Source organism: Carcharhinus amblyrhynchos, chromosome 10, assembly GCF_965287045.1.
Source record: "Carcharhinus amblyrhynchos chromosome 10, sCarAmb.v2.hapA, whole genome shotgun sequence".
Classification (NCBI taxonomy): domain Eukaryota; kingdom Metazoa; phylum Chordata; class Chondrichthyes; order Carcharhiniformes; family Carcharhinidae; genus Carcharhinus; species Carcharhinus amblyrhynchos.
Window position 1 is genome coordinate 62,642,544 of NC_137333.1, and position 12,026 is coordinate 62,654,569.

Genomic DNA, 12,026 nt, shown 5'->3' on the forward strand with positions numbered 1-12,026 from the left:
ACCCTTCCTCCATCAATCAGATGAACACTTCCAGTTCCTTTCTCTACCACAAGGTTGTCAACTTTGTGGCTCAAGGGAAACTGTCTGAAGATAGAAAAAAAACTTTTAGGATCTGTTTTCTTCTTTGTAGAAATTAGGAGCAGCACGGCTGATGATCCAGCAATTAGTCTACAATCTTCTTGACTTGAGGTAAGACTGGGATTGTGCCATTTAAAATGAGAAAAAAAAATGAAAGAAAGGTTTCACCATAGCTACTGGTTTGAAGAAGCAACCTTCTAACAGAAAATAGACTACTTTTAATCCCGTGATAATTAGGAATTAATATTGGCCAAGATATTATAGCCTCACTCATCCCAAAACCATACAATCCCACCCAAGATCAATGGACCTTTCCATGGTCCATCCCTCACTCGCTCCAATTCCCTTAGCTGGCAGGGTGGTAAAATTCCAACATGTTTAAAACTTTGCTCTAACCTGGAATTATTGTCTTCTTGCAGCTCTGACACTTGGAGGAGTATTCATTTGAATAACAGTCTGTGCAGAGCAGTTGGTCGTCCTTGGCAGCGAAAGGCTTGTCCACCAGTGACCTCTTACATTGGAAACAATGGAAGCAGGCTTCATGCCAGTGGCGATCCTTATAGGACAAGTCCTGTCAGAGTCAAATGATACATTCAAAATGCAAAGCTGAAGCATCTCAAATTGTAGATAAAATGTCACACAGTTTATGTTAGAGTTAATACTCCATACTTCTATGGGGGTCGGGAGATTTCTTAATGTGTCCTGTAGATAAGACAGATGTTTCTGGTTTTCATTTTTGTTTGACAATTAAGAGCATGACCTGCACAAAAATGATCTTGCACATATGCACAGGAAATGCTGCACTAATAACTTAGAAATGTTCAAGTACAGTAACTTCCCTGATGATTTATCTTTGTGGAAAATGTGAGCAGAAGCTAGCAAACTGCTTTACAAAACATGCTTAAGCATAATGAAAAGTGACGTTAGCAAGTAATTCTTATTTACAACTGGTCCCTTTTATTGTATTTTGTTTGCAGTTACAGCACATGATCATACATGCACATTTGCTGGTGTGGTACATATAACTCAGTCTCCATATTATAGAGATGGAGAGATGGATAGTAAGTGTTAAAAAAGATTCATGGCTGGCCCATGAGTTGACTCTGATTATTTTGCTTGCTGCCACCTCAGTGGGTGGGCACTGTCAAGCAATTGCTAGTTGAACACACAAAAGAAAGGACATGAAAAGGCTAAGTCATCCAACAAGCCTCTCCTGCCCTACATAGTGAAATCTATAGATGCCATGAAGTCCATCTCACCCAGCAGGCGATGGCCTAGTTGTATTATCACAAGACTATTAATCCAGAAACTCAGCTAATGTTCTGGAGACCGGGGTTCAAATCCCATCATGGCAGGTAATGGAATTTGAATTCAATTAAAAAAAATTGGAATTAAGAATCTATGGATGATCATGAAATCATTGTTGATTATTGGAAAAGCCTATCTGATTCACTAAAGTCCTTTAGGGAAAGAAATCTGCCATCCTTAACTGTTCTGTCCTACATGGGACTCCAGAGATACAGCAAAGCAGTTGACACTCAACTGCCCTCTGAACAAGAGCAACTAGGGATGGAAAATAAATGCTGACCAGCAATGCCCATGTCCCATGAACCAATTAGTAAATGCTAATAAGACCATAAGGCTATAAGATATAGGAGCAAAATTAGGCCTCTCAGCCCATCGAGTCTGCTCTACCATCCAATCGTGGCTGATATTTTTCTCATCTTCATTCTCCTGCCTTTTCCCTGCAACCCCTGATCCCCTTATTAATCAAGAACCTATCTATCTCTGCCTTAAAAACACTCAATGAAATGGCCTCCACAGCCTTCTACAGCAAAGAGTTCCTCAGATTCACCACTCTCAGGCTGAAGAAATTCCTCCTCTTCTCTGTTTTAAAGGATTCTTCCTTTAGCATGAGATTGTGCCCTCTGGTTCTAATTTTTCCTACTAATGGAAACGTCCTTTCCACGTCCGCTCTATCCAGGCCTTGCAGTATCCTGTAAATTTCAATAAGATTCCCCCTCACCCATCTAAACTCCAAAGAGTACAGACCCAGAGTCCTTAACTGTTCCTCATATGACAAGCTCTTCATTCCAGGGATCATTCTTGTGAATGTCCTCTGGCCCCTTTCCATGGCCAGCACATTCTTCCTTAGATATGGGATCCAAAACTGCTCACAATACTCCAAATGAGGTTTGACCGAGTCTTATACAGCCTCAGAAGTACATCCTTGCTCTTGTATTCTAGCCCTCTCGACATGAATGCTAACATTGCATTTGCCTTCCTAACTGCCGACTGAACCTGCACGTTATCCTTTGTGTTTCTGACTTCCTAAGCGTTTTCCCATTTAGAAAATAGTCTATGTGGTCTCAACACTGACCCCTGAGGCACACCACTGGTCACTGGCTGCCATCCTGAAAAAGGCCTCTTTTTCCCCACACTCTGCCTTCTACCAGTCAGCCAATCCTCTATCCATGCCAGGATCTTTCCCTTAACACCATGGGCACTTAACTTATTTAACAATCTCCTATGCGCCAATTGCACCAAACAGTCTCCTAATGAGCCAATGGAACTTGTTGGGAGAAGAGCGGAATGTTCTCCTTCAACCAACACCACCAACAGTAAGGGCAGCTCAATGGCACGGTGATTATCACTGCTGTTGGGTTTCAAATCTGGCTTAGGTGACTGGGGAGTCTGCTCATTCTCCCCATGTTTGCATGGGTTTCGTCTGAGTGCTCCAGTTTCTTCCCAAGTCTGAAAGACATGCTGGTTAGGTGCATTGACAATGCTAAATTCCCCCTCAGTGTACCCAAACAGGTGCTGGAGTGTGGCGACTAGGGGATTTTCACAGTAACTTCATTGCAATGTTAACGTAAACCTACTTGTAACACTAATAAATAAACTAAACTCATAAACTAAACTAGAATATTAAAAAAGCCCCCTCTCCCCCACCATAATCAAGCAATTTCCTGAGAGAGTCAGAAAAGCAGAGAAATAAAACCTTAGTGGAAAGTCGTGGTAAAATTCTTCTCTGAGCCCCAGAAGCAATCGAGCAAATTATTATTCTTCATTAACCCAATTACTTCTACAACTCCAGTGTGGGCCATCGCTAGGAATTTGTCCAACTTCAACTTGAACTCTTGCTGGAAATCGCACTCACATTTTGCACCAATAACTTAATCCAGGGGTCAATGACTCTATGTGAAAATAACATCTGTCTTAACTCTTTAGTTTACAAATACGTTGCACAAAACAGTGCCAAACATGTGGCAAAATTATTGTCATGAAAAGGAAACTTGCATTAATATGCTGATGGCTTAAAGAAATACTGGAAAAAAACAAACAAACTTGATGGAAATTACTACTGACATCATCTCCCAAATGTGAAATATAACATGCGTCTATCTTGTCAGCTTTCCTAAGAAGTCACACTGGACTCAAATGTTGGCTCTATTCTCTACCCACAGATCCTCTCAGACCTGCTGAGATTTTCCAGCATTTTCTGTTTATGCTTCAGATTACAGCATCTGCAGTATTTTGCTTTTATCAGAAATCTTTCTGTTTAATATGAATTCACAGATGATATGAAATCTGGCCACCTTGTGATATGAGAAACATCTCCAGAAAATCATTCGATCTCATGTCTGGGGAAATTGTAATACTGGGATCTGGCCGCGCTATAGTCTCCGAGTTCCTCACTGCAGTTTTATTTGGATGCATATAGTACTATTATTAAGTTTTACCTCGGTTTAAACTCTAAAGGAGCCAATTGGTCTGTATTCAAGGAAACAAACATCCAGAAACTGCTGAGAAATGTGTCTCATCTGCAGTCACTCTGATAAACATTTACAGCTTCTCTAAAGTCTGTCACATGCTTCCTGTGGTTTGCCTCAAGCAGTCAAAATGTATTGTTTATGACAATATGTCAAAGAGTTTTATTTACTGAAAAGTTCATGATAGGTAATCTTAGCAGAACATGTTGCAATTGCCTTTTCTTTTGTGATCTCAAGTCTAAGGCCATATTTTTCATCCAATCTAACAATGTGACATGCCTTAGTATGGTTCACCCTCCAAGCAACACCTTTTATGAGCTTAGTCAGTTAAGACAATAAAAATCTACGATCCATGAATTTCTCTTTTAGAACATTCAGTGTTTAACATGGAAAGTCACCAGCACAAATGCCATGCAGTAAAATGATTGTGTTAATGAAAACTGCAAAGGATGCTTAGCGTGCAGCAACCTGGAGATTTTTTGGTGACAAATATTTACTGTACTTTTGAACTCTAAATCAATCAGTAAAGATTTTTTGAATGTAATAAATTATTCTGCTCAGTAGAATCAAGAAAATTAAAGTTATGTTCCATTTTATAATAGTATCTGAGTCTGAAAGAAGTATAAGCACAAACAGTTAATTATTGTATATTGTGTAATGATTGCGGACTAACAGTACCAAATACCTACAGGCAATTTGAATTATTTTAAGGAAGATGTGCGTCTTGAAGAAGAAATATAAGCAAAGGCACTGAGCAAAAGATGACTGATAATGTAGTGCACTTTCTGGAAAATTCCATGCCAGAGTATAGTTGACAGACCTGTCCGAAGAGAACATGAAATGTTGCACCTGAAAAGGTGTCGAGGCCTACTTCAGACAGACATTTGAAAAGTTTTGACATTTATTTATTAGTGTCACAAATAGGCTTACATTAACACTGCAATGAATTTACTGTGAAAATTCCCTAGTCACCACATTCTGACACCTGTTCAGGTACACTGAGGGAGAATTTAGAATGGCCAATGCACTTAACCTGCGCATCTTTCATACTGTGGAAGAGAACCAAAGCACCCAGAGGAAACCCAAACAGACATGAGGAGAATGTGCAGGCTCCTCACAGACAGTGAATCAAGCTGGGAATTGAACCTGGATCCCTGGCCCTAAGAGGCAGCAGTGCTAACCACTGTGCTACAGTGGAAGGAAGAGAACAGCAAAAAATTGAACTTTAATCTCCTACTGTTGTAGTGACAACAGAAACTGATTGGCACATCTTAGCAGATATCCAAAAATACATAGCTTGCTGAATTATGTCTCTAAATGTGTAAAATGTTCTGATATTAGAGAAAGAGCAGACTCTGGGTGCAAGACTTTCCTTCCAGGAATTCACAGGGAAATGGGTTAAAAAGCACCTGCAGACCTAATATGGGAATGCTGGTGTGCTATTGTGTGAGTGACAAGAAACAAGAAGAAACACCATCCAATCAGCCCTGTAGTTGAAGAATGTCTCCTTCTCTCTCTCTCCCTCTCTCTTGCTGGACATGATGTGGAGATGCCGGCATTGGACTGGGATGGCACAGTAAGAAGTTCCACAAGGTGAAAGTCCAACTGGTTTATTTGGAATCACAAGCCAAATGTGAGCGCGGCTCCTTCTTGTAGGTGGAGGCACAATTAAAAGGGAATCTGACAGTCTCTTCGACCAGCCTGCTGAACCAAGTGTTTCCAACTAACTGCAAAACTGCCAAAGTTAGATCTACCAGAATCACCCAACTTAATGGCTGCAACATATTGCCACCTATACTCACAGACAAGCCAAAGACTGATTTGTGTATTTTTAAAATTTTATTTGGACTCTTAACTTCTCATTTCTGATCTGTGTGTTTGAATGTGGCATTTTTTTTCCAGGTTTTAGTGATTAATAAACTTACTCTTTCTTTGACTCAAGAAAGCCTGGTTAAATTGACTCCTTCTGAAGAAATAAATACATTTGGACTGGGAGAAGTTATCCACAGGGGAATGGATCTCCTATGAATTAATCTTGCTGCTGATGGGTTGGAATAAAGAAGGGGAGCCAGTTCATTCCTCCTTACCTGAGATCGTAACAAAATTGGGGTCCCATTCAAGAATTTAACAAATTAGGGGATCCCATTTGAGAACCAGTCAAAACAATTGCATTAAAAATGGCTGCTATGTTTGGTAGAGACCATAGTTCTCCATAGCCAGATTTTGAATTCTTTGGGAGGCAAATGCATCCGAGGGTTCTGAAAGAAATGGCGGAGATGATAGTGGATGCCTTGGTGGTTATTTTCCAGACGTCGCTGGATTCCGGGGAAGTGCCGGATGATTGGAAAACGGCTAATGTTACGCCGTTGTTTAAGAAGGGTGCCAGGCAAAAGGCGGGGAATTATAGGCCGGTTAGTTTAACGTCTGTGGTAGGTAAAATGTTAGAATCTGTCATTAAGGAGGAAATTGTGAGGCATCTTGAAGGGAATTGCTTGATAGAGCAGACGCAGCACGGTTTCATTAAAGGGAAGTCGTGTCTGACAAATTTACTGGAGTTCTATGAGGATGTGTCTAGGGCGGTGGATAGAGGAGAGCCGGTGGATGTGGTCTTTCTAGATTTTCAGAAGGCGTTTGACAAAGTACCTCACAAGAGGTTATTTCAGAAGGTCGAGGGACATGGAGTTGGGGGTAGGGTGTTAGCGTGGATAGAGGATTGGTTGTCAAATACGAGGCAGAGAGTGGGGGTCAACGGGTGCTATTCGGATTGGCGGATGGTGACTAGTGGAGTGCCCCAGGGGTCGGTGCTGGGGCCTCAGCTTTTTACCATTTATATAGATGATCTGGAGGAGGGAACCGAGTGTAGGGTGTCGAAATTTGCTGATGACACCAAGATTGGGGGAACGGCAAATTGTGCGGAGGGTGTGGAGAGTCTGCAGAAGGATCTAGATAGGCTGGGCGAATGGGCCAGGAAATGGCAAATGGAATTTAATGTTGGCAAGTGTGAGGTGGTCCACTTTGGTAGGAAGAATGGTAGGAAGGACTATTACTTACGGGGCGAAAAACTGCAGCAGGTGACGGTGCAGAGGGACCTCGGGGTCCTTGTGCATGAGTCGCAAAAACCCAGCTTGCAGGTGCAGCAGGTGGTCAGGAAGGCAAATGGGATGCTGGCCTTCATAGCGAGGGGGATTGAATATAAAAGTAGGGAGGTCTTGCTGCAGCTGTATAGGGCATTGGTGAGGCCGCAGCTGGAGTACTGTGTGCAGTTTTGGGCGCCGCACCTGCGCAAAGATATTTTGGCCTTGGAGGGAGTGCAGAGGAGGTTTACTAGGCTGATACCGGAGTTGAGGGGGTTGAGCTATGAGGAGAGGCTGAATAAACTGGGCTTGTACTCGTTAGAGTTTAGAAGAATGAGGGGAGATCTCATTGAGATGTATAAGATGATGAATGGGTTGGATAGGATAGAGGTGGAGAGACTCTTCCCGCTCAAAAAAGACAGTAGGACTAGGGGGCACAGCCTCAAGATAAAAGGGGGGCGGTTCAGAACGGAGTTGAGGAGGAACTTCTTCACTCAAAGGGTGGTGAATCTCTGGAATTCTCTGCCCGTTGAAGTGGTGGAGGCTGCCTCGCTAAATATTTTTAAGACGCGGGTTGATGGGTTTTTGATAAGAGAGGGGATTAAGGGTTATGGGGAGAGGGTGGGAAAGTGGAATTGAGCCACGACAGATCAGCCATGATCTTATTAAATGGCGGGGCAGGCTCGAAGGGCTAGATGGCCTACTCCTGCTCCTATTTCTTATGTTCTTATGTTCAATCCCTTTAATTAATTGAATCTTGAACTATCAATAGAAAAATAATTTGGCTTTGCCAGTTAGAAAACTATGATCTTTCTATGACTTAAAACTGACAACTGCACTCAGGACCCCTCTAGTGACTAAATCTTATCAAGTCAGGACCCTGAATGCTTCTTGTTAGGTACATCATTATAACTATTGCATACATAGATTATAAAATGTGTACTCCATTAGGCAACATACAAGTGAATTGGTCAACATACAATTTGCATATGCCATTGCATAGCATGCATACATTATCACTCAATGTACATAGATCAACATACAACATGCATAGGTTATTGTATAATGCCATCAGTCAATATGCAACATGCCTAGGCCATCACACAACATGCATTAGCTATCACGCAATATGTATAGGCATCATTTGGGCAGCACGGTGGCACAGAGGTTATAGCACTGCTGCCTCACAGCACCAGGGACCCAGGTTCAATTCTGGCTTCAGGTCACTGTCTGTTTGCACGTTCTCCTTGTGTCTGCGTGGGTTTCCTCCAGGTGCTCCGGTTTCCTCCGACAGTGCAAAGATTGGCCATGCTAAATTGCCCCTTAGTGTCAGGGGGATTAGCAGGGTAAATATGAGGCGTTACGAGAATAGGGCCTATGTGGGATTGTGGTCAGTGCAGTCTCCACAAATATCCCAATTCTCAAAGATTGGGGAGCCTGGTTCATTAATGCAAAAGATTTGCAACCATTTTAAGTCAGCAGTGCTGAGTGGGTCATCCATTTTGGCCTCTTTCTGAGGTCCCCATCATCACAGATGCCAATCTTCGGCCAACATGACTCACTCCATGTGATATCAGGAAATGGCTGAAGCCATTGGAATTAGCAAATGCCCTGACAAGATCCTGGCAGTAGCACTTGAACTTCAGAACTAGCTGGTGCAGTGCAGCTATAACAGTGGCATCATGCAACAATGTGGAACATTTCCCAGATATGTCTATTCTGCATTTTATGGACAAAAGCAAAGCAACATAGCCAATTCCCCCCCCGCCCCCCAACCCCCCAACCGTCAGTTTACTCATGAACTCTCGATCATCGGCAAAGTCTTGGAAGGTGTTATTGGCAGTTCGATCAAATGATTCATTGATGCTTGGTTAGATTTTTTACTCCAGACCTTATTATAGCTTTGAGCCAAGCATGGTCAAAGGAGCTAAACTACAGAGGTGAAATAAGAGTGATTGCACTTGACATCAAGGCAACATTTAACTGAGTATGGGCCCAAGGAACCCACATAAAACTGACGTCACTGAGAATTAGAGTAAAAACTCTCCATTGGTTGGAATCATGCCTGGCACAAAGGGAGAAGGTTGCTATTGTTGGAGGTCAATCGTTTTAGTCCCAGGGCAACACTCCAATAATTTTACAGGGTAGTGATCTAAGCCCCACCACCTTCAAATGCTTCATCAGTGACCTTCCCTTCATCGTAAGGCCATAATTGGGGATGCTCACTAATGTTTGCATACTGCTCAGTAACAATCATAAGTTAGCCATGTCTATATGCAACAAGACCTGGATGCCATTCAGGCTCGGGCTAATAAGTGGCAAGTAGTATTCATACCACACAAGGATCAGACATTGACAATCTCCCATGAAAGAGAATGTAGCCAGCTCCCCTTGACACTCACTGGCATTACCATTGCTGAATCCCCCAACATCAATATTCTGGGGGTTACTCTTGAGCATAAATTTAACTGAACCAGCCGTATAAACACTGTGGCTAAAATAGCTGGATAGAGACTGGGAATTCTGTGATGACTAACTCATCTTCTGACTCTGAAATGTCTGTCCATTATCTACAAGACACAGGGGAAGTGATGGAATATTCTCTTCTTTCTTGGATGAGTGCAGCTCCAACAACATTCAAGAAGCTCTACACCATCTAGGGCCAATCATTTGATTGGCACCTCAACTACCATCTTAAACATTCACTCCCTACACACTGTAGCAGCAATATGTACCATCTCCAAGTTCCTTTGACAGCACCTTCGAAACTGACAGCCTCTATCATCTAGAAGGACTAGCATGGCAGATGCATGGGAACATCACAACCTGCAATTTCCTCTCCAAGCCACATACCATCCTGACTTAGCTTGCTGTTCTTTCACTGTCACTGTGTGAAACTCCTAGAATTCCCTCCCTAACAACACTGTGGGTGTAGTTACACCACATGGACCGCAGCGGTTCAAGAAGGCAGCTCACCACCATCTTCTCCAGGGCAGTGGAAATGGGCAATAAATATTGGTCCTGCCAATAACTCTCCCATCCCAGAAACAGGTAAAACAAAACATACATAGGTCATCACACAATGTACATAGATAATTGTGCAATGTACATGTGTCATCACACATGGTGGTACAGTGGTTAGCACTGCATTCTCACAGTTCCAGGAGCCTGGGTTCGATTCCCAGCTTGGGTCACTGTCAGTGTGGAGATTGCACATTCTCCCCATGTTTCCTCTGGTGCTCTGGTTTCCTCCCACAGTCCAAAGATGTGCAGGTTAAGTTGATTGACCATGCTAAAATTGCCCCTTAGTTTCCAGGCATGTGTAGGTTAGAGGGATTAGTGGGTAAATGTGTGGGGCTGTGGGCCTGGGGTGGGATTGTTGGCAGTGCAGACTCGATGGGCTGAATAGCCTCCTTCTGCACTGTATGGCTTCTATGTGCATAGATCATGCAACATGTGTAAGTCATCACGCAAATTGCATCAATTACCATTCAATGTGGGTACGCCACTGCATAACAGTAATAGGTCATCACATCACATTTATTGATCAACACACAGTGTGACTCAGGAGCAAGGAAATTGCGACTTCAGAAAGTTAAAATCAGGGGAAAAATGGTTTTCATCTATTTATCAATCTAGAGAAACTCAGGGACTAATCTGTGGAAATTGGTTAAAGAAAAGCATTTTAAATCTTGCCATTGATGTGTGAGCTAAGACAGTGTCTACAGGCTGTTCCACCCTATGGGACATCACAACTAAATCAATGTCCACAACATGATGTTCCTCCTTGGCTCACACAAAAAAAAACACTCTGCAAGACAGATTGTCTGCTCATTACCACATTGCTGTTTGTGAGATATTACTGACTGTGCAAGGCCTGCTCCCCTCTCCCATCAAACTCCATCCAGGTTTAGACAGAGTTCTGAAGGCCAGGACTGTGTTCCTGGAAGCTTTGTTACAAAGTAAGGGAATTAAAATACCCTCACTTAAATGTATCAGCCAGAATTGGAAGAGTAAAGATATAACCAAGTTGCAGGGCTAGGTTGCAGAGATAGTACTGAACATGGACATGAAGGATTTTTATAGGAAAGTTCAAAGGTTTTGAAATCAATGTTTTGGGACATAGGCTGAAGGTTGCCAGGACAGGGATAATAGTTGAGTGGGACTTGGTATAAGTAAGGTTCAGGGAGCCAAGTTCTGTTTGAGCTTGAGTTTGTGTAGGTTACAGTTATGTTGACAGGAGTTGCATTGCAGAAAACTTGCCTAGAGGAAACAGGATCATGGACGGGGAGAAATTTGCCAGAAAGTTAACAATGTCACTGGTCTAACACCCTGCATGTAGTTCATTAACAATAAACGCAAGCTTATATCTCTGACTTCTCAAGGACATTGTTTTCCCTTACTTCATCTAAACTCACATTGTTGCTGAATGGATTTGATGCTTGTGCACAGGAAGAAAACATCAGAGAATGAGTCAATTGAGACTAATTTTATGTACCTCCTGAGAGTTATTTGTAACTTCACCAGCTGGGTGGTAAGTTGATCGAGCACTGCTCCCTGTGGAAGCTGCCCCATCTTTGTTCTATCCCATTGATTGAAACAAAAAGATCAGTCAGATTCTGGCACAGACCATACGCCACCAGTTTGACACTCAGTGTCCTGGAACCCCTCCACAGTTCCCTGCTCCCTCTTCCCACTACCCCACCACCCTCCCCCCACCCCCCAACCCACCATCCCCAACCCCTGCACCGAGATTGAATTTGTAAACGATGTTGAAGTAAGGCCAGAGGAATGACTGTCCTGTCAACCTGTTATTGGCAGTAAGAAGTCTCACAACACCAGGTTAAAGCCCAACAAGTTTATTTGGTAACAAACGCCACGAGCAAAATGACCTGTTATTGTTGCAGGATCCAAATAGAAATCTAAAGAAATGAGAAAAATGAAAAAGGTCCAATTGTGAAAAGAAGAACTTGGGACAGGGGAAGAAAACAGTACCCACTGTGGCTGAGACCTGAACATTTCAGGTTTCATCACCAAGCTGTGTTGAGTTACCTCAGCTCTGTTTTATTGTTTGTTGAAGAAATAATTGGCCAAAATGTTG

General features: G+C 42.7%; 1 protein-coding gene across 5 annotated transcripts in view; it reads right to left on the minus strand.

The window, feature by feature from the left end:
- LOC145348993 (four and a half LIM domains protein 2) overlaps positions 1-12,026 on the minus strand; it is a 44,165-nt gene that overhangs the window by 16,807 nt on the left and 15,332 nt on the right. For all 5 annotated transcript variants that reach the window (XM_080197174.1, XM_080197173.1, XM_080197172.1 and 2 more), the window contains exon 3: positions 475-649. In XM_080197174.1, the coding sequence (XP_080053300.1) occupies positions 475-649 (175 nt within the window). The remainder of the gene's footprint in view (positions 1-474; positions 650-12,026) is intronic.